General features: G+C 42.9%; 1 protein-coding gene across 1 annotated transcript in view; it reads right to left on the reverse strand.

The window, feature by feature from the left end:
- NOX4 (NADPH oxidase 4) overlaps positions 1–8,826 on the reverse strand; it is a 139,679-nt gene extending 130,853 nt beyond the window's left edge. Inside the window, exons 1-2 of the mRNA XM_042460951.1 lie at positions 8,705–8,826; positions 165–260 (exon numbers count right to left, since the gene is read on the reverse strand). Of these exons, the coding sequence (XP_042316885.1) occupies positions 165–260; positions 8,705–8,761 (153 nt within the window). The 5' untranslated portion in view covers positions 8,762–8,826. The remainder of the gene's footprint in view (positions 1–164; positions 261–8,704) is intronic.
- Positions 8,827–23,271: the final 14,445 nt, after the last annotated feature.

The following is a 23,271-nucleotide window of genomic DNA, read 5'->3' on the forward strand; positions in this document are numbered from 1 at the left end:
TCCTCCCTTAGGCTACAAACAAATACCCTCCTCCTTTCCCTTTCTTGTGAGTCACTGAGAAGCCCCAAATCTTCCCCATTACTCTATATTTTCCATTTCCTTTACATTCTCTGAGTCCCAAGGAAAAAAAGAGAGAGAAAAAAGAGAGAGAGTCCACCACTTACCCCAAGCATCTGATGCAAATAGTAATACTGCGGCTCACGATAATACAACCGAAAAGTTTTCCAAAACAGCCCCACGTTGAGAGACAGCCAAAGCAGCTGAAGGGAAAGAAAAAGGGGAAAGAAATATGGAAGATTTTCAAAAATCTACAGTACATAGAAAATGCAGATACCATCGACCCTCCATATCCACGGGTTTTTTATCTATGGATTCAAGCACCCACGGTTTGAAAATATTTTTAAAATATATAAATTCCAAAAGCAAACCTTGATTTTGCCATTATATACAACTGACACAATCTTACTGTGGCACTGTATTTAATGGGATTTGAGTATCCATGGGTTTTGGTATCCTCATAGGGTTCTGAAAACCCAGCAGATACTAATGGCCAACTGTACAAAACCATCTCACTTTCTCATATAAAATCAATGTAGGCATCAGATTATCTAGAACTCAGAAGATAAGTAAGAAAGTAAGGCATTTTAACAACCGAAAGGTGGGACGGGTATAGGAGAAAGTGAACGTATTGTCCCCAAATAATAATTCTGTTCTCCAATGAAATTTTGTTTCTACCACTACAGTAATTTAAAAAATCAGTTGAGCATTCAGAAACTGAGTTTGGAGATTCAAAGAAAAGGGGCAGACAAAGTGGCCAAGACAACACAGCAGATACAAGAAATTCTAATTATGAATGATTTTCAGTGCCTCACTATCTGCAACATTAGGATGTTTGGAGACTGAATAATATTTCATTTGTGGGAGCAGAATTTTTATTTGGGTAGCAATGCCCTCATTTTGCTCTCCCTCCATAGCTACAATATAGTTTAAACATAGGGCGCATTCGTGACGTCATTAGCGCCACGGGACGTTCGGACGCTCAGCGTCCGATACGTCAATATGGTGGCAGCCATGTAGAAGGGCCGGCGCCATATTGTACGGACACAGTCCGTATTAGACTCAGGGGCGTCTAGAAGAGACACCCCTTTTTTAAAATGGGACGTCCTGTGGACGTCCCAACTGCCGGTGTGTAACCGGCCTATGATTTGCTCGAAAACACTCAATGGGTTTCTTCAGGTGAGCATGGATTTCAGCACATGTCCCCCAGAATCCTTGTCTAGCTTTCACCTACACTGGCTCTTTTAACCAGCATTGTTATTGTTGTTAACTGCAATCAAGTTGACTTATGGCAATGCTAAGAATGAGACCTCCAAATCACCCTGTCATCAACAGCCCTGCTCAGGTCTTAGACTTCCTCTCTTCCTGCTGCCTTCTACCTTGCCAAGCATTATTGTATTTTCTAGTGAGTCATGTCTTCTTATGGTATGTTGGAAGTATGACAGTGTCAGTTATCTTGGGTTCTAGGGAGAGTTCAATTCTCTACGACCCATTTATTGGTCTTTTTGGCAGTCCACAGTATCTGGAGAACTCTCCTCAAGCTTATCTGAGTTGATTGTTCTCCTATTATCTTTCTTCACTGTTCAGTTTTCACAACCATATATAGGAAGTAGAGATGCAATGGTATGGACAATCCTGATTTTGGCATTCAGAGATATAGCTTTACACTTGAGGATCTTTTCTAGTATACTTGAGGATCTTGTCTTAACCATGGATTAAGGTCCCATAGATGATTATGATGATGATATAGATGATGATGATGATGCTTTTTTTCCCAGTCAAAAACTCAAGACAGTTTACAACAGGTTTTTTTTAAAAAAAAATAGCTTAAAAATACAGTTGTCCCTCCACATTTGGAGCTCTGACCTTTGATTATTTGCAGTTCCCTCTGTCAGAAGCTGAACATAGAGTTGTGCTGGAGAAGCTAGAAGTTTCTAGAGAAAACACTTCTCTAGGCATTTTAAGGTCCTCCAGCATAATTCTATGATCAATGTCTGGCAGATGTTGACTGTAGAGGAGGATGTGGAGATTCCCACAGAGATTTTCTCTTAGGAAAAAGGTATAGTGCTTTTTTTATTTCTGGGTTTTCCATATTCATGAGGGTCATTCACCCCTAACCCTAGTGAATGTGGAGGGACCACTATATACCAAATGCTGGAGATAAAAATATCATTAAGCAAACCATAAATTAAGATGAGTTTAAAAGGATAACTATTAAAAACAGCAAATAAAGAAAACATAAACTAGAGAATGTAGCACAATTCCACAAGGCCAGGCCCCCTTGAACAGTAAGTCTTCAAAGGCCAGATTAAACTCCTCAACAGAGGAATGCATTAGAGGTCTAGCTAATTGCATTTTACCTTTCTTTTCCAGAGCAGCCATGAGCTTCTGGGATTCCTCCAGGATGGATCACAGAACAATTTCCCACCCTTGATACTCTGTCGCCTAAAATAAACACCCCACTTTGCATAAAACAATGCTTCTTAAAATAATTGATGTGAGGGGCTGGCTATTTTTCTCCCAGCATGCCAGAGATTGGTAACATATTTGTATCTATCTGCTACAGTTGTTTCAAAGACCAGCAGCTGATAGCTTGTAGACTAGGCTGGGCCAAGGACCACCACTTTTGAGTACAACTGGCCTAAAGCACCACCTGGCCCACAGGTATTTATAAAACATTGTGACAGACTAGACAGGCCTTCTATTTGATCCTGCAACACTCTTCTTATGTTCTTAAAATCACACATTGCTACTGCTGCATTATTTTTCACTGGCTCACAGTCACAAACCCAAGGCTTCTGGACATGACTTTTGCTCTCTGTATTTCTAAAGCAGTGATTCCCAAACTTTGGTCTTCCAGGTGTTTCAGGCTTCAGCTCCCAGAAGCCCCTGCCACATTAGCCAACAGTCAGGAATTCTGGGAACTTAAGTCCAAAACATCTGGAGGAACAAAGTTCAGGAACCACTGCTCTAAGGGCACAGAACATTTCAAACTGGATGAAAGATCCTAAAAAAGAAAGAGACAAATTTCAAACAGTAAGGCAGAGGAAGGCCACTTCAACTCCCATGAACCTTCCTCAATGATTATCCTGAGTAGAGTTGATGGGAGCTGCCATCAAGCAACATCTGCAGGACCACCACCACCATCCCCACAGATACAAAGGGCCACCTATATCATTTTTATCTTTTTTCTATGTTTTAATTAGGCTTCTTTTTTTTATAAATGAGAGCCAGTGTGGTATAGTGGTTTGACTGTTCGATTAGGACAGTGGAAGACCAGGGTTCAAAATCTCCACTCAGCCATGGGAACCCACTGGGTGACCTTGGACAAGTTACACTCTCTCAGCCTCAGAGGAAGGGAAAGGCAAACCCCCTCTGAACAAATCCTGCCAAGAAAACCCCATGATTGGACTTTGGATCACCATAAGTCACAAATTACCCGAAGGTGCACAACAACAAATCAGTTTTTGATTGTTGTGATTTAGTGTTATTGTTGTTGCTTTCCTTCCTCTGAGGCTGACAGAGGGTGACTTTTCTCTGTCCCACTGGACAGAGGATACAATAGTAAGAAGAGAAGGTGGGAACACGTAAGAAATGGAGGCTGTATTTTAAATCGATATGACAGCCATGTGAATGGCAACAGGGGTAAAAATTCCACAGAGAAATTCAATCAGGGTAAACGTAGTGGGAACTTTGATTCAGTTTTACATTCCTGAGGAGATCCGAATCTTCTTGGTACAAAAACATGAGTGTGAATGAGCCCTAAGTGTGCGTAGGAACACAACAAGCTAATACCAGGTTAGACATCTTGTCCAGTCCACTATAATGGGAGCCAACATGAGCATTAGACGGCTCTGGAGACCAGGATTTGAATTCCTGCTCAGCCACAGAAACCCACTGAGTGACTTTGGGTAAGTTTCATTGTCTCTTGGCCTCAAAAGAAGGCAAAGGCAGACCCCTTCTTGCCTGGAAAACCCTATGATAGAGTCATCATAGGGTTGCCATAAATTGGAAATGACTTGAAGGCACACGACAATAACAGTGTACACTGTTCTCTAACTTCTCATACAGCTCATCACCAAAAATAAAAAATATGGAAAGCCCAGCTGCATGAGACTAAAGGTCAATGCAGCATCCTGTTTCCCACAGTACCCTAACAGATGACTACAAGATGCCCATAAGTAGGACATTCAAGCAATTGCACTCTCCTCTTCAATGGTCACCCCGAGGCCATTCTTTCAGGGCCTGGGGCCAAACGCCCCAGAGAAGAAAGACTTGAAATAAGCAAGAAACTGAAAGTTGCAATGAGGGAGTGAAAGTTCCAAGATAAAAATGGCTACTGAGCCAACCCACGCTGCCCGTCTCTATTTTAATGGAAGATGCCAGAGGCTGAACCTCCGGCATGCAAAAACAGTATTCTTCCACTGAGCTATGATCTCTCTGATTTCTTTTAATAGGAAATATTCAAACTACTGGAAAAGAAATTCCACCTCAACATTAGGAGGAACTTTCTGACAGTAAGAGCTGTTTGACAGTGAAACATACCCCCTCAGAAAGTGGTGGAGTCTCTTTCTTTGGAGGTTTTTAAACAGAGGCTGGATGGCCATCTGTCAGTGATACTTTGACTGTCATTTCCTACATGGCAGGGGGTTGGACTGGGTGGCCCCTGTGGTCACTTCCAACTCTCTGATTCCATAAAACTACCATATGCCAGGTCTATCTAGTCCAGTGCCATCTGTTCTGACTGGCACAGCAGAAGCTAAGGTCCCAGGTAGAGTTTTTTCCCACCATCACTTGCCCAGGGGTCCATTCACACTACACCATTATAGTGGTATTATGCCATTTAAACAGTCATGGTTCCATCCTATGGAATCCTAGGGTTTGTAATTTGGTGAGCACTAGAGTGTTCTGTCAGGGAATTCTAAATGCCCTCCCAAACTGCAAATCCCAGGATTCCACAGGATAGAATCATGGAAATTAAAGTGAATTAATAGTTTATTGTTGAATAGTTGTTGAATAGTGTGAACAGGTTCCTGATATCTCTGTCAGGAGAGGCAATGGTTTGAGTCTGGGGCCTTTTCCATGCAAAACAGGTGCTCTACCCCAAAGTCATCTTCTCGCCTCTAAGGCCAGTCAACCAGTCTATCCCATAAAAAGAAATAAAGCCTGGGGCTTGTCCAAAATCAACACAGTAATTTCTTAAACTTTAAGGGAGAATCATACACCTAAAGCAGGGTGAGAATCATGTGGCCATCCAACTATTGTTGGATGGCAACTCCTAGCAGCCCTAACCAACAGAGGAGGAATGCTCCCAACAAAAGCTACAGTCCTGCAATTCCTATCCTTTATGTAAGGGTCTTTCACACTTCACAGTTATAACATTGTTGTAACTGAACTTCTTGACAACCTATCAGGAAACAAATGTAGGTCTCTCTCACACTACAGAACTGTACCATTTCAATATCACCTTAAACGCCATGGCTCCATCTTATGGAAAACTAGGATGTGTAGCTCTACTGTTTCATGAAACTACAAATTCACAACTCGGTGGGATGCTGCCACAGCAGTTAAAACAGTTTCAAAGTACTATGCACTCATCCCTCCACATTTGTGGCTTTGACTTTTGAAGATTTGATTATTCATGAATTGTATTAAAATGTTCTTTCGAGAAATATCTAGTCCTCCAACGCAACTCTTTGGTCAACTTTAACCAAAGTTTGCACTGAAGGACCTAGAGATTCCTACAGAGAACACTCCACTATGCATCTGACCACAGAGTTGCACTGGAGAACCTAGACATTCCTAGAGAAGTGTTCTCTCAGGTAAAAACATAGTGTTTTTGTTATCTGCAGTTTTTCCACATTTGAGTTCATCATTTTTAATTTTAATCAAGGCCCTGTGTGCATGTTTGATGGACAGATGTGCACCTCTCTTTCCAATCCACCTGATGGAGAACAGTTTCTGGCGAACGGTCTTTGTGACTGCACGCATTTCAATTGTTACTTAGCTTCAGTTAAGTTGCTCATTCATTCTCTATTGTTATCATCTAGCTTTTTCAACTAGGTTCTGTCTTTTTGGATTACAACTCCTATGGAATCCCCCAGATAGCATAGCAAGACTGTTCATAGAATCATAGAAATGGAAAAGACCTCAAGGGCCAGTCCAACCCCGTTGTGCCATGCAGAAAGTCACAATCAAAACACAGACACACACCTCTGACAGATGGCCATCCAGCCTGTGCTTAGAAACCTCTAAAGCAGGAGACTCCACCACACTTTTTTTTGAGTTCTACTCATTTTAGGCTGAATTCTATTCTCCACTTACCTGCAATTAAGTCCAGTGGACTCAATGGAATTTATTTTTGAGTAGAGATGCAAAAGGGTGACCATCCACACCAAGCACATGACATCTGCAGAACAGGGATAACCATACTAACCCACCTTACAGGGCTGTTGAAGGGGTTACCAAACCCTAGTTCATGTCAAGGGAATATATGGCATAGATTGCTTTCTATCCAGTGCCTAACACATATTTAAAGTTTGCCACAAGAAAAAAAATTGCAACACACAGAATTTGACTCCCCCCTACATGTATTTCTGATTATTCTACCTTACCAAGCTGTTGTATAGGTTTGCTCACAAACTATGGGCAAAAACTGTCTTCTAATCCACTTGCATCAGGTAGCACACATCCAGCATTTGACAACATTGCTGGTGATGCTGATAAATGTAGGGTTCATCTACACAGCAGAAATAATACAGTTTGACACTACTTTAACTGCAATGGCTCCATCCTACAGAATCCTGGGATTTGTAGTTTAGTGAGGCACCAGCACTCTGGCAGAGAATCATAGAGTTGGAAGAGACCTCATGAGCCGTCAAGTCCAACCTTCTGTATTGCAGGAATACTAAAGACCATGTAAACCTACAAATCCCAAAAGGTCCATAGGATGGAGCTGTGTGTCTGTGTTGTGTATTTTCATTATTATTATTATTATTATTATTATTATTAATTTTATTTTCTTATATCCCACCTTTCTCCCAATACAGGGACTCATTTTCCTTCGTTTCCAACTTATGACGGCCCTAAGGCGAACCCCTATCATGGGGTTTTCTTGGCAAGATTTGTTCAGAGTAGGTTTGCCACAGCCGTACCTTGAGGCTGAGAGAGTGTGACTTGCCCAAGAGGGTTTCCATAGCTGAGCTGGGAATCGAACCCTGGGTCTCCAAAATCCTAGTCCAGCGTTCAAAAGACTAAAAGTGGTATCAAACTACATTACTTCCATCAAGAGTTCCCAACTTTGAGACATAATAACAGACTAGACAGGCCTTCTATTTGATCCTGCAACATCCTTCTTGTGCTCTTAATAATGCACATTGCTATTGTTGCGTTACTTTTGACTGGCTCACAGTCACAGACCCAAGGCTTGTGGACATGACTTTTGCCCTCTGTATCTCTAAGGCAGTGATTCCCAAACTTTGGTCCTTTTTGGGCTTCAAACTCCCAGAAGCCCCTGCCACATTGGCCAGAATTCTGATAACTTAAATCCAAAACATCTAGAGGACCAAAATTTGGGTGTACAGAATCCTAGAGTTGGAAGAGACCGCAAGGGCCATCCAGTCCAACCCGATTCTGCCATGCAGGAACTCTAAATCAAAGCATCCCCAACAGATGGCCATCTAGCCTCTGCTTAAAGACCTCCAAGGAAGGAGACTCCACTACACTCTGGGGGACTTTGTTCCACTGTCAAACAGCCCTTACTGTCAAGACGTTCCTCTTAATGTTGAGGTGGAATCTCTTTTCCTGTAGCTTGCATCCATTGTTCCAGGTCCTAGTCTCTGGAGCAGCAGAAAACAAGCTTACTCCCTCTTCAATATGAATCCTTTCAAATATTTAAACAGGGCTATCATATCACCTCTTAACCTTCTCTTCTCCAGGCTAAACATATCCAATTCTCTAAGTCATTCCTCATAGGACATGGTTTCCAGACCCTTCACCATTTTAGTCACCCTCATTTGGACACGCTCCAGTTTCTCAATGTCCTTTTTGAATTGTGGCGCCCAGAACTGGACACAATATTCCAAGTGGGGCCTGACCAGAGCAGAATACAGTGGAACTATTACTTCCCTGGATCTAGGCACTACTTCTATTGATGCAGCCTAGAATCACATTGGCCTTGTTAGTTGCCGCATCGCACTGTTGACTCATGTTCAGCTTGTGGTCTACTTGGACTTTTGCCCTCTGCATCTCTAAGGCAGTATTTCCCAAACTTTGATCTTCCAGGTGTTTTTGGACTTCAACCTCCCAGAAGCCCCTGCCACATTGGGCAACAGCCAGGAATTCTGGGAGCTGAAGTCCAAAACACCTGGAGGGCCAAAGTTTGGGTGCATCAGCTGCAACCTCACCATCTTCCAAAACACCTGGGGCAGATAGCATCACGACAGAGAGCATCACAAACGCCTTTAAAGTGCTGGAAGGTTGCTGTGGCTGCTAAGCTTACTCCCTGCACATGCTCAGGAGCACGCTTGCCCCTGTGTCCCGAAGCAGTTCTCCAGCCCTCCATAATAGAATGGCTGCAAATCCCCCAAAGCAAAGGACCCCTCCCCACCCACCGCCAGCTTCCCTTCTCTCTCCTTGCCTTCCTTACCAGGAGGAGATGCTTGCAGCCCTCGTTGGCGAGCCAGCTGTGGCAAGAGGGAGCCATGGTCCTGGAGGTCTGCAGCGCTTCTCCTGCTCCTCCAAGGGACCCCCGGCCGGAGGGCTCTTCCTTTTCAGCCCCACCGCCCCTCCCTGGCCTCCTTCCGGCCCTCTCTCCCCTCCCTGCCCCCCTTCAGTCCCGGGGGGGGGAGGTGGGCAAAGGGGGCAGAGGGATGGCCTCCTCCTTCTCTGCCCACCTCCTCCCAGCCCCGCAGACAATCCCAGGGCGGCGCCGACGACGACGGCGGCGAGGGGCTCCTTTGTCTGGAGCCAGGCGGGGAGAGGGCGAGGGGCGGCCCGCAGAGTGGACCTGGGGAGGGGGCTCTTCGAGGGCCTTTCGGGGGACTCGCTTTTGCCTTCCAGGGGAGTCCTTTTGGACTTTGTGTCCCCACTCCCTTGGTTGCCTCGGAGGGCACTCGACGTTCCTAGTCACTTTTGCTTCTGAGCTCCCTCGCCTTCCCTCACTTTTTGCCGCGATGGGGAACTGTCTGTACTCCCTTTTGTCTCAGTGGCTCTGTCCCTCCTCTTCCCTCTGAAGAGACTCGCTTTGACTCGCTTCAGCCTCTGAGCGGACTCTTTTTAGTCACTTTTGCCACAGAGGCAACTAACTCGCCTTCCCTCACTTTTTGCCCCTCGTTGGTACTCCTCACTTTTGCCTCAGTGGATTCGTTCTTACTTTTTGTCCCTGAGGGGACTCACTTTTACTCACTTTTGTCCCTAAGGGCATCCCTTTGTACTCTTTTTGGCCCCTGAGGGGAGTCCTTTTTTACTCACTTTTGCCACTGAATTGTCTTCACTCATTTTTTGACACTGAGGGGACTCGTTTTTAGTCACTTTTGCCCTTGGCTTGAGGGGAGTCGTGGGATTTTCTTTTTTCATTTTACTTGCATGGCTCCATCCTGTGGAATCCTGGGACCTGTAGTTTTGTGAGGGATCAGCCTGGTCTGTCAAGAAAGCTCGGGTGCCTTGCCAAACTCCAGATCCCAAGATTCCATACAATAGCATCACGGCAGTTAAAAGTGGTGTCAACCTGTTTTAATTCTGCAGTGTGGATACACCCAGAGAGTGTTGGAGGACACTCACTCTTGGCAATGGCTGCTGGGAGTTGTGATCCAACAGCAACCACTGGTGGGTTGCATAATTCTCACAGTTGGTTGACCTCCTACAGCTTGGAAACAAATTGGCTGGTGGATTCTGGGAGCAGTAGTGGTCAGAAGTGACTTTTTCAAGCCCAGCATTTGAATCAGTCACAGGCCACTTTGAGAAGTTATGGAATGCTCCCCCATCCCTGCAAAAAAAGAGAGAGAGAGAGAGAGAGAGAGAAACATCTTAGGTCCAGAACGCACTGCAGAAATAATCCAGTTTGAGACCGCTTTAACCGTCCTGGCTCAATGCTAGGGAATCCTGGAAAGTGTAATTTATTGTGACACCAGAGCTGTCTGACAGAAAAGGCTAAATGTGTCACAAAACTACAGCTCCAGAATTCCCTAGCATTGAGCCAGGGCAGTTAAAGAAGTCTAGGTTATTTCTGCAGTGTGTTTGGGACCAAACATATACTTGTGTAGCTACCTTCAAGTCATTTCTAATTTAGGGGGAACCTGAAGCTACATAAATGCCTGCCATTTATCTTACTGCATGAGAGATATCTTTACTATAGATTAATCTGGGACAAAAACAAAACTGCAAAAGGAAAGGCTTGATTTTTACCTTTAAAAACAGGAAGGGTTTTTTTGTAAAATAAATAAATATCATTATTTAAACTTAATTTGTGGATTTCCTGAAATCGTTGGGTGCCCGCATTAAGATTCTCTAGTTTGGAGTTTGATCCTCTGAATTTGCTGGCCTGGCAGGTTTGATTTCAGATATTCAGAGGGCCCCCCCCCCCTTTGGTTTAAAGGAGAAATGTGCTATCACTTATTGCCAGTCACCTGAGGTGCCTTGGAACATTACAGCACCTGGGCCTGTGCCGGCTCATCCAAGCAGAACAACATCACTAGACTACTTTGCTGGGTAGTAAACCAGTTCTGCTGCAAGCGACCCTAGACTTATTCTCCATAACTGTGCCCTCAGGGCACCTCCACAAGAATCAAAAGGCATTCTTAAGCTCTATTTTCCATTCATGAGGTGATTCCATTGAGACAGGCCTTTTTCTGAGCATATATATGCAAGATTTAAGTCCAAATCAAAGGATGTGGCTTTCAGGTTCCTTGTTGATCACTGTTTTTTTAAAACAATGAAATTAAGCTGCAGACTTGTACAGGCCTATCCAGAAGTAAGCCCCAGTCAATACAATGGGTTCTATTTTCTGACTCAACTTGTGCATGATTATATTGTTAACTGTTATGGGAATGCATAACTGCACTTTTTTCACAGATACGGCAAAACTAGGAATGTTGTGCGTAGAAACTAATATGTTAGCACTGGAATCATTGGAAAGGGGGAATTAATGTTAATTCACACATCAATTCATTAAATGTTTAGTCTTGTAGGAAATCAAGGAATTAATAGAGAATGGCATCTTTGGTTGCCAGTGTTTGCCTGGACTGTTGTTGTCACCGCCGCCATCAAAAATGCTTTTGTAGTAGTAGCAGTAGTAGTAGTAGTAGTAGTAGCTTCTAAGTTAAACAGTTATTAAATTTGATGATTTGGACAGCAGCCAGCATGGTGTAGTTGTTTGAACACAGGACTATGACTCTGGAGAGCAGGGTTTAAATCCCAGCTTGAAATCTTTCTCAGCCTCAGGATGGCAACGACAACCCCCTCTGAGGAAACTTGCCCAGAAAACCCAGTGATAGGGTCACCTTCGTGTCACCATAAGTCAGAAATGACTTGGGGGCACAAAACAACAACAACCCAATTTAGCACTGCCAGTAAAAAATGGGCTACAAATCCAGCAACCTGGTTCTGTGAAGTGTAGGTTTGATAATGACACATGTCCAGAAACTGCCAGGTCAGAATCTAACAGCCTGTTCAGTTATGGCCCCATTCACACTACGAAAATAATCTGGCATGAATCCAGTTTGAATCCTTGGTGTTCACACATGTCCTGAATGCATTCAATGCGCTTGGGGGGGGGGGGGCGGGCAAAAAAAAAAAACCCACTGAACCCAGGATATTTCATACCGGGTCCCCCTTCCCAGTTCTCCTGAAAGATATGCTTCTGAATCAATTCGAATCACTCTTTATCATTAAAGGAAGGGAGGCGTTTTCATTTTAATCTGAAACGATGGCTTGTGTGAATAACACAAGAGTTAAAATGACTTAAAGGGATTTGCAAACTCAAAACGTAATGGGAACAACAAACCCAGTATGCATCAGTGTGGTGTTCTGCATCTCCTCGGGACAAAAAAAATGAGTGTGAATGCCCCCTATGTTTTGTCACTTATCTGCATCTTTTCTTTCGAGCAAAACCGGTATAGGTACTTTTCATTCACTGACAAACACCATTGTTGTATTTCCCCCCTCTGGATGCATTCATTCCAACTAGAGGACAATGAAGTACAGCCATAGCTGGCCTCAAATATCAATCAGTGAATCAAAAGTGAAGAATTTGTAGTTAGAAATATTTTGAGTGCCTCTGAGCTTATGCAGAACATTTTTGGCACTGCTGAACTGCACCTTCTAAAAATGCTCCACTTACTAAGAATCAAGAAGAGTGTTTTCACAAATCATTGCTCGAGTAGATCTCTTCCCTTCAGCAACTAGGAGGCCCTATCATGTCCAGCTGCTAAAAAACCCTACTTCAGGCTCTATCATGTCCAGCTGCTACCTCCAGTCACTCACTCATACACCCTTCAATCTAGTCCTCCAAAATCTCTGTTTCTACCTCTTCGAATTTTTTCTGCCATGAAACTGGCAGAGACATCTCTCTCTGACACAACAACCCACCACTGATCCATACAATCCTCCTTCTCCTCCTCCTGTTAACTCCACCTGAAACAGGTAGCAAGACAAAGTCCCAGCTGCTGACAAGTAGCACCAGCTGAAATTCCTGCTTCTGTGCAATTATTAAAGCTAATGAAGCCCTGCTGTGTTTTTCACCTGGCAACCCCACGTGGCCTGACTATACCTAGCACTTGGACCCAGCACTGAACATGTCCACATGAAGGTGCTCTGGTCTTCTCGCTAAGGTGAAGTGCACTACATTTCTATTGAATATATAGTAATGATGTCTAAATGGATCTATATACCCTAAAGGCACCAGGTCCTGTCTGATCTTGGAAGCTAAGCAGGGTGAGCCTTTTCTGCCACAAAATGGCTCTCTGGAGAGCTAGCAGTGATATGACTCAAATATTGTACAGTTGTTCCTCCACACTTGTGGCGTTGACTTTTGCTGATTTGAATATTTGTGGTTTTGATTAATGTGTTCTCTCTAGGAATCTCTAGGTCCTCCAGCACAACTGTGCCAGAAGTTGATCATAGAGTTGTGTTGGAGAACCTAGAGGTTCCTAGAGAAAATACTTTTCTAGGCATTTATAGGTCCTCCTATAGGTATTATTTTAGGTAAAAGGGGAGGGGGGTATTATTTGTGGTTTTTCCACATTCATGGGGGTCCCTCATCCCTAACTCCAGCAAATGTAGAGGGTCCACTGTATATGTCCTACTATAAGTCGACCTCATGTATAAGTCAAGGACAGGTTTGGGGGTCAAGATTATGTATTTTCATATGACTCATAGATAAGTTGAAGGTAAAACTTAGGTTCATGTAACAAAGAGCCAGAGTAGCTGAGTGCTGGACTACAACTCTGGAGATCAGAGTTTGATTCCTAGCTTGGCCACAAAACCCACTGAGTGACCTTGGGCAAGTCATACACTCTCAACTTGGCAGGATGGCAATGGCAAGCTCACTCAACAAAACATGCCAAGAAAACCACATGATAGATTTGCCTTAGGGTCACCATAAATTGGGAAACAACTTTTGGACACACAACAACAAAGGATCTAAAGGATGATGCAAAAGGAAACAATGCCAAAGAATTTACAAAATTCCAGCAGGCATAACCGTTTGTGCTCATCCTAAAGCAGGGATGTAGCCAAGGGGAGGTTCTTGGGGTCCAGACCCCTCCCCCTTCCATTAGAAAAATGAATGGTGCGTGCTGCTGTGCTGCTGCGCCCAAGCCCCATTATAATGGTGACACTTCGTCTGGAAACCCCCCCCCCTTCCTAAAATCCTGGCTACATCCCTGAATAAAGGCTGGTTGGATGAGAGAGGAGAGGGGTGGCCAGTGCTTCCAGGACAGATTACATTCTTGCCTTTCACCAGGGAATGGTTTCTTTTTTAAAATAAGTGTTGAAGTGCAGCATGTATTTTGTCCTGCGAATATCGATTCATTTTTGTAGGTCAATTTTTTTGACTAAAATTTCTAGACTTATATGAGTATATTTCCGCAAGTGCAGTTCAACATGACCAGAGGAGGGTGCTCAAGATGGTAAAAGTTCTGGAAACCAAACAGTGTGAAGAACAGTTGAGGGAGCTGGGTACGTTTAGCCTGAGGAAGACTGAAAGGCGAGATGATGGCCATCTATAAATATGTGAAGGGCTACCATGCAGAAAATGGAATGAACCAGAGGTTAGCCCCCAAATCAATGGATTCAAATTACAATAAAGGAGATTTCAGGTAAATTTTGGGAAATACTTCTTGATGGTAAGAACTTTTGGCAATGGAACAGATTGTTTAAAATGCTCTAAAGAATCTACTACTTTCTGAAACAAAGGATAGATGGCCACTTTAGGAGTGCTTTAGCAATGGATTCCTGCACTGACAGAGCTAGACTAAAAGCCCCTTTAGGTTGCATCTACACTGCAGAAATAATGCAGTTTCACACTACTTTAACTCTCCATACTGTAGAATCCTGGGATTTGTAGTTTGTTTTGGTACCAGAGTTCCGACAGAAGGCTAAATATCACACAAAACGAAGAATCCCAGAATTCTATAGCAGTGAGCAATGGCAGTTAAAGAGGTGTCAAATTGTATTATTTCTGCAGTGTAGATGCAGCCTTAGACCCTTTCCAACTCCATGGTTTCATGATTCTATAAAGCATAAAACTCAGTAAATCACAAGAACTCAGGGATTTAAAAAAATTCTCAAAAATGTTCCAAAATGGGGAGTGTGATTAACATTTCTACCAGATTTGCAGCTTTTTAGGGGTTAAAAATGCATTTTTAATGGCTCCAAAATGCCTTATGGGTGTGTGGAGGGCATTTCCACCATGTTTCATGCCATTTCTGCCTTTCTGACCAATTTATGTCCAGGAGAGACCTTTTTGGAAGCAGGAAGTGAAGAAGAAATGACTTATGATCACCTCCTGCTATTTAAAAAGGTCTCTCCTAGACTGAAAATAGTCCAGGGAGTCCCCCCAAACATGGAGAAAATACCCCTCACATCCCCCAGAGGGTGTTTTGAGGGCAGAGAAATTGATTTCATTTTGTGGGAACGGGTGCAGTGGGTGTGTGGCCCTTCAAGGGCTGCTATTATTTATTTATTTATTTATTTATTTATAAAGTGCTGTAAATTTACACAGTTGCCCATCCCTGCTCTAGATGTTGTTTGGGTGTATGTCCCACCAGGAAAAAAATTACCAAGGGCTAAAGTTTGCCAAGCCTGTGAAACTGCTCTCTAGCACCTTCAGTCTTTGCAACATTTCACAAGCTGAGCTATGTGTGGTAACATCACAGGATAGAGCACACAAGCTAGAGAAGGCTGCAGTGGTTTACTTTTGCCTGAGCCTACTGGGAAGGAGGACAGGATTCCACCCCTTCCTCTCCTCACTGCTGAGTTAATGGAACACAAACTACTTTGGCACTCTGAACTCAGTTTGTAACAACTGAAGTAAGCTGAGGACAAAGGGGCAAATGGGAAAAAGATGTTTTAAAAGCAGCTGAAAAAGTGAGACGACAAAAGGATTAATAGGGACTGACCCTACCCAAAGTGACCAAATGTAATGAACACAAAGGTGGACAAGGCACTGCAAAATGTAGCACACATTGCCAAACAAAAGCTAAAAACACTCACATAATTCATGTGTCTTAGTCATGCTCAAAATGTGGGAAACTTTGCAATTCCTCCTGGATACAAGGCTGAAATATATAGGACATGTCCCAGAAAAGGATGTCTGCTCACTCTGTCCCTGCCAAATCATGACAGTTGGAGGGTATGTGCCTGATACCAAGGACATATGGGAGATAAAACACTTCAAACCTTATTTTGCCATGGGTGTGGCGGGGCTATGCAGCCCCCCTCATCTGCAACAACCCCCCCCCACACACACACACATACAATACATACTGGTCTAATTTGATTTCTAAAACTGCTGAGAGCCAAGCAGAAGTTTTAATGTCAGTTATGAGAAAGCAGGACCAACTGCTTCCATTCAATTCTTTTCAGCCCTTTGTCATGGCTTGGCTGCACAGCTGTGCTCAACACACGCTGCTTCTCCATATGCATGCTCTATGCATTCCAGCACTTCATGTTTACCCGTTGCCAGTTTGGCTGCTGTGCCCAGGAGTTGTGCAGTTTATTCCTCCTCTACTTAAAGGAGGAATGTGTGGGAGAGGTTATTCAGGGCCATCATTCTGTGTGAACCTATGTTATATTTTGAATGGAACTTAGCAGGGAGAAATTGGGCTCCAGGCCTCAAAGAGGAAGGATGGTTAGAAGCAGAAGCAGAAAACTGAACCCCTGGGGGGCAGATTTTGGAGGGGGGGCTAGGTTTTAACATTCGCCTACTGCAGCATTGCCCATACTTTAAAGACTATGTGAGAACTGGCTGGTTAGTTTCATGGAGCACATATGCATCCCCCTGCCATCCTCTTTTATTAGCCCCCTTTTTTTCTAATTATAGCCCATGATTTCAATACCATCTTCTCAGACTTTACGTTAAATTGGAACAAGAATCATGTGGCCCTCCAAATGTTGTGAGATTCCCCAAACTCAACATTACTTTGCCTGTTAGCAGTGACTAGCACTGCACGATGTCCTATTTATTGTCTTCTTTTGTCTCTCATCAGCAAGGTTCTAAAATAATGTGATTTCTTTCTTCTTGTGTTTCATAGGATCACAGAGTTGAAAGGCATCTTAAGGGTCATCGAGTACAACTCCCTGCCATACAGGAAAGCACAACCTAAGCACTCCTGAAAGATGGCCATGCAACTCTGTTTAAAGAGCTCCAAAGAAGGTGAGTCCACTACTCTCTGAGGCCGTCTATTCCCTTGTCAAACAGCTCTTACAGCCAAGATGCTGTTGCAAGAAGTTGCCAGCAAACTTGCTACCCTACCTCCATAATGTTGTTTGGAACTCCCAAAATCACCTTGACAACTCCTAACAAACAAGATAAATTGATTTCTGAACTCCAAAACTGCAAAGTATTACATAACCTTAACTCCAGTTTTAATTTCGTTTGGGATAGGGGGAAATCATAACATGTGACCTTGGAAGAGAGAAAAACCTTTTTCTCTATTTTCAGACATAAATTCCTACTCTGTTGCTCATGCTTATTTGTCTAAGATGTTATGAATGCCGTGTAAACCAGAATAGATGAAAATGACATTAATTTCTCCATTACCTTGGCCCCTTGGTATGATCCCCACCTCCCGTTCCATGATCTGTTGTTGATCGAGACTATTTCATAGTCCAGTAATCTGAAAAATGAATTTGGGCCATTGCTTAGTTTTGGAAACTGGGTTTCCACTGCCAAAACATAACATCTACACAGACGAAGCAGTGCTTTAACACAGAGAGTCTCTGAGCATGATCTCGAAGTGGGAACAAACACTCATGAGCCCTGTAAAGCCCTTCACCAGATTTCCAAAGCCCCCAGTTTTTTAAAAATGGCATGATTTTTTAGCAATTTCTGTCCCCAAACCAGGCAGAACCCCCATAAAATGTGTTAAAACACACACACACAAACCCAACAAGCATGCCAGAAACTCATATACGTATAGTCAACCTACCCCCCCTCCCCATTTTCCTCTGCAATGCCTCTCAAAATGAGAACACGAAGTGACTTCACATTGCTTCCTATCACCATTTCCAGAGGGAATGTAGAGGAAAACAGTGTCATTTAGGATTGCTGGGAGGCTGCAGACCCTGGTGCAGTGAGGTGGGAGTCAGATTAAAAATTGACCTCTGGTCCCCACCTGGTTATTCACCCCCCACCCAAAAGGGATATGAGAAAGATCAGGTATTGAGGAGCCAAGCAGCTGGTTGTGAGTTCAGTGCTGTAGCCTGTGTGGTTGCGTTTGTGCTCTGTATCCAGTTAACTAGTCATTCTAAAGTAAGGACAGGAATAGGGTAGTAAACCTTCATTTCATTCTTGCATGCAAGAGCTTTCTTTCTGCTGGCTGAGATTACACTAATTTTGACACATTTCCAGTGACTTCTTTTTTGCACTGCTCAATTTAGTTTTTGAGCAAACCATTTTTTGGCAGAAAATCCCAAAATCTACAGAGTCTTGCAGAAGGTGATCTCAAGAATAAGAAAATTACCAAAAATTATTTACATTCCTAGATATGAATCATGTGGCATATCATCGTTCCTCATCATTGGCCAGATTGGCCTGGAACTGCTGAGACTTGCAGTTTAACAACATCTGTAGGACCATAAGATTCAAATCTTAGTTATAAAACCATCAAATATCTGCTGTGATCTTTCTCCTCTCTGAGTCAACCATGTGATGCAATGGCCCAAAAGGCTAATACAGTTTTAGGCTGCATCAACAGTTGGCTTCCTACACCCGAATGCAGTTTTCTGTGCAAGCCTCCCATATTCTTTTTTCCTCATAAAGCAGGGGCTTTTTTTCACAATACACAATAAGGGCCCAGTACATATGGACCTTTTAGGCACCCTCGTCACATACTAGGGGTTGGCTGAGGGTGTAACAATGGTGGCACCCTGTATACATGGGCACCTCCATTGTTACATAAGTGCCACACTGTATCTGCATGGCGCCACACAGCACTTACGTAACAAGTGTGCCAGTGGTGCACTCGTTATGCCGCCACCGTGGCTTCAAAAGAACCTGCTTTTTGCGGGCTCTTTTTCCGCCAGTGGGAAGCCTTGCGGTTTAGCAGCTGAGGCTTCCCTTCGGTGGAAAAACAGCCACCGGCAGGCTGCCCTTTTTGGGCAGTCTGTACCGCACCAATATCACTGTGATTCTACTTTAACTGCTATGGCTGAATCCTATGGAATTATTGGATTTGTAGTTTGGTGCAGCACTAGAACTCTGTGGCTGAGGATTCTAAATGCCCTTTCCTAACCTGCAAATCCCAAGATTCTGTGGGAAGTTTCCGTGACAGTTAAAGTAATACATAGTGCTATAACTGTGTAATATGCAAGAGCTCTAAGTCTTGAAGTGCTAATAGCCCTTAAAAACTGAATTTTTGAGAACTTTCTTGTAGTCTGGAGAAAAATGGAAAATAATTAATTCTTGAATGTGAGGATGAAATTTATTAACATTTGTATTTCTTGTTGTTATTATTTACCATCAGCTCAACTTCAACTTACAGCAACCCTATGAATGAGAAAGCCAGCATGTTATAATGTTTTCGTTGTTGGACTAGGATTCTGAGAGATGAACTTCAAATCCTCACTCAGCCATGGAAACCCACTGGGTGACCATAGGCACACCCTTTTTGCTGCAGAGAAAGGCAACATCAAACCCTCTCTGAACAAATCTGGCTAAGAAAACCCCATGATAGATTTGTCTTAGAGTCTCTGTAAGTCAGAAATGACTTGAAGGCTCACAACAACAATGGATAGGAGACCTCTTAGAGCTCCAGTCATCAAATGCCTTGCTTAGGTATTGCAAATCTGAGGCTGTGTCTTCATTGCATCAACATCTGCAGTGTGATATCCCTCTTTACCTACTGCCTAATGCTTTATCAAGTGTTATTGTCTTTTTCAATGAATTGCATCATTGTGGCAGCTAAAAAAGGCAATGCAATTCTAGTCTGCATCAATAGGAGTATATTCTGCTTTGGGCAGACCTTACCTAAAATTTAGTGTCCAGTTTTGGGCATCACTATTCAAGGAGAATATTGACAAGCTGGAGCATGTCCAGAGGAGAGTGATCAAGGGTCTGGAAACAATGCCCTATGAAGAACGACAGGGGGCTGGGTAAATTTAGCCTGGAAAAGAGAAGGTAAGGCATGACATGATAGCCATGTCATGTTTGAAGGGATGTCATATTGAGGATGAAGCAAGCTGGAAACTACAGGAAAAGAGATTCCCAAGCATTCGCAAGAATTATGTGAATTATGGGAAATGCTGTTCAACAGTGGAACACACTCCCTCAGAGTGTGGTGGAGTCTTCTTCTTCAGAGGTTCTTAAACAGAGGTTGGATGGCCATTTGTTGTGGGGGTGCTTTGATTGCCTATTCCTACATGGCAGCAGGTTTAACTTCTCTATGGCAAGTACATTCATGGTGCCCTCCATTCCATTTCAATGAACACCTTGTTTTTGAAGATTTTGACTCTTCTTCCCCCCACAAAAATTACACATACTTCAAATTCAGAGTAGCAAGAACATGACAGCCGGAAAAAACAAATGAAGCTGGGAATTAAAAAATGAAACTGATTTTTCCCACCCTTTTCAAGACCATTATTGGAAAACAGGGTATCTTGTTCAGAAAACCTCCCTTTTATGGTGCCAGTTTTAATGACATTGAAGACATGTGTACCTCCCAATCTTCTTATAACTTTCATCTAAGAAAGTCACTATAAGACTTCTAGGGTCAGTATAGTCTTTGGAAGGATTTATATGCCCCCCCCCCCCTCCATAACTAAATAGGAATTTGCACAGCACTGCAAAACTGTATCAGCAGCAGAGGAGAGGAAAGGCACTCTGTTTTGGAGGGAGAAAGGGAGGGCCCAAGGTGTCGAAAATCATTAATCTGCTGGCCAGATCAAAGACTGAACAATATCATTTTAAGGACTCTTGATCTGCAAGGATATTAATCATCAATGGTCAATGCAAAGCCAACCATTTGGAATGGCTCTGGATAATACAAAAAATTGCCCAATCGCATTCCTGACAAGTACGTTCCATCCCTCCAAATCCTCCTTATTCAAACAAGCCCATGTTCTTGTACTGCTTAAGAATGAGAATGAAGGGGCAATAGGAAAGATCTCTATTGTTTGCTTCCAAGGGCAGTCATCAAAGTATAATTTGCACATGTACTATCCCATATGCTCCAATGATCTCTGACTACCAGCAGCTGCTACTTAATGATGGTACAACATTCCCCTATTTGATGTTATTTACCACTAATTTCTCCTTGTATGCAGAAACTCCCACGTCCTATCCTTGACATTTTCTGGCAAGACTGGGAAAGAGTCCCATCCAAGAAAAGCCATAGCTATTTATTTTATTGTGTATTATGGAATTACATTTTATCCTGTCATCTTTCTAACTTGCTCGGGGTGACTAAAACTGGGGTGGAATACTGTTTTTTAAGATGGGGACCAAATTTCAGTATTGGAATGATCTTTGGGGCTGCAGAATATTAGTGGGTGGGGGCCACTAAAGACACAAGGCAGAGCCAAGGACAAAATAAGGAGGACCAACAGTACTTCAGTGGGGCAATTTGGACATTTTCCCCATGAAGTATGCAAAGCATAGCTTAATGCCACAAATGCCTATTTAGGAGTAAACCCTAGTGCCTCAAGTTTCCAGCCTGAAAATCACAGCTCAGTTCCATGAAACAGTTTTCCTGCTTGCAAAGCACAGTTCATTTCTATGCCATGTATTTACACTTTAAATAGCTTACATACTGTCTTACCTCTGATCAGAGTGCAGAGCAGAAGGCTAAGGCTAATCCCAGAATCCCACAGATCCTGAATCCCTCCATGAGCATGGCTGCAGGGTAGTCCTACAATAACTTTTTCTTGGTCCTTTTTATATCAGCCTGGTAGGAGTTGATCCTTTCCACACTAGAAATAGCTATTGGATTTGGTCAGTTCATAGGATTTCATGGTTTCTGTTTCTTTGGGGATAATTTGTTGACATTCATTAAATTCTTTCATTTTGTGTTGCTGTGTGCCTTCAAGACATTTCTAGCTTATAGCCACCCTAAAGGGAACCTGTCATGGGGTTTTCTTGACAAGATTTGTTCAGAGGAGGTTTACCATTGCTATCCCCGGAGGCTGAAAGAGACTGACTTGTCCAAGGTCATCCAATGGGTTCCCATGGCCAAGCAGAGATTTAAACCCTAGTCTGTCAGAATCCTAGTCCAGCACTCAGACTATTATATCATGTTGGCTCCTTCAAAGTCTTTCATATTTGGGATGAAAAGGGGTTATTTGTTTAAGTGAATGTGAAATAAATTAAAAGTGACTGATTTTCTGATCCTTTTTTTATGTTTAAACCCCACACTAAGGTCCTGAACATTCTGGGAAATAAGTGTTTTCAAACCTTAAGGCAGCTTTTACAGCTAATAAAAAGAAACACCCTGAAATCATTTATCAAACATCTGCTTTAGTCAAGAGTTGCAAGTTTTTTTTTTTAAAATACCCCATAGAATATTAACAATACACAACACATTCATTGGGGAAATTGTTTGAGGAATAAGTATTCCCATCGTTTACTTTTAAAATATACTACCTCTCTCCTGCCATAGGCTTCCAAGACAGCTTGCAATCCTATTAAAACACAATTGGTCATAGAAACAAAAGATAGAACAATAAAAAGATCCAATACTTGTAAAAAGAATAGCCAAGGACAACCAATACACAATAACGATGTAGCTTGGATAAGGAACAATATTTGTTAATAGGCACCAGAGAGGTAGTGATACATTTTGGATGTACTGATACATTTTGGACATGAGGGGCTGAGGGTGATGACCATTATGGTCACACACTGAAAGATAATTTATAACCATGCCTCCAAAGGGATGTCTTTATCTGTATGATCTTCAGTCAGGTTGAAATACAACCTTTCACACTTAATTAGGAGTGCAAGCCATCTTGAAAAGACGTAGTACCTCTGAAATTGACAATCTGCTGGTCAATGACCGAATAAACTTTATTACATTACAAATTGACAATCTGAGGTTGGAAACACAACAGACAATGGGAGGGGAAAATATTTAGTTTCTAGTTAGTTCTGCTAATGTGTGGTTCTGCAGTCAGTCTGGAAGTCTTCAAAAGAAACTGCAGCAGAATGTATGAAGTTAAAAATGAAAGTATTGTGGCAGGGAGCTGTGACCCTTTCCCCATACCAGCATGCACTCTGTAATCCCAGGAATAAGGTATTCTTGGGATCAGGGTGGAAACTCCACAGTTTCCATCCTGATCCAGAGATCAACTGATCCCTTTCAGTCTGGTTTCTGCCCAAGGCATTCTACAGAGACAGCTCTCACTAAGATCTCGAATGACCTTTTACAGGCCAAGGCTAATGGCCTTTACTCTGTTCTCATTCTTCTCGATTTGTCTGCAGCCTTTGACACTGTTGATCACTGTCTCCTAATTGACATACTCTCTGACCTTGGGTTCTCAGACTCTGTTCTTGACTGGTTT

The sequence above is a fragment of the Sceloporus undulatus genome, chromosome 3 (assembly GCF_019175285.1).
Source record: "Sceloporus undulatus isolate JIND9_A2432 ecotype Alabama chromosome 3, SceUnd_v1.1, whole genome shotgun sequence".
Lineage (NCBI taxonomy): Eukaryota > Metazoa > Chordata > Lepidosauria > Squamata > Phrynosomatidae > Sceloporus > Sceloporus undulatus.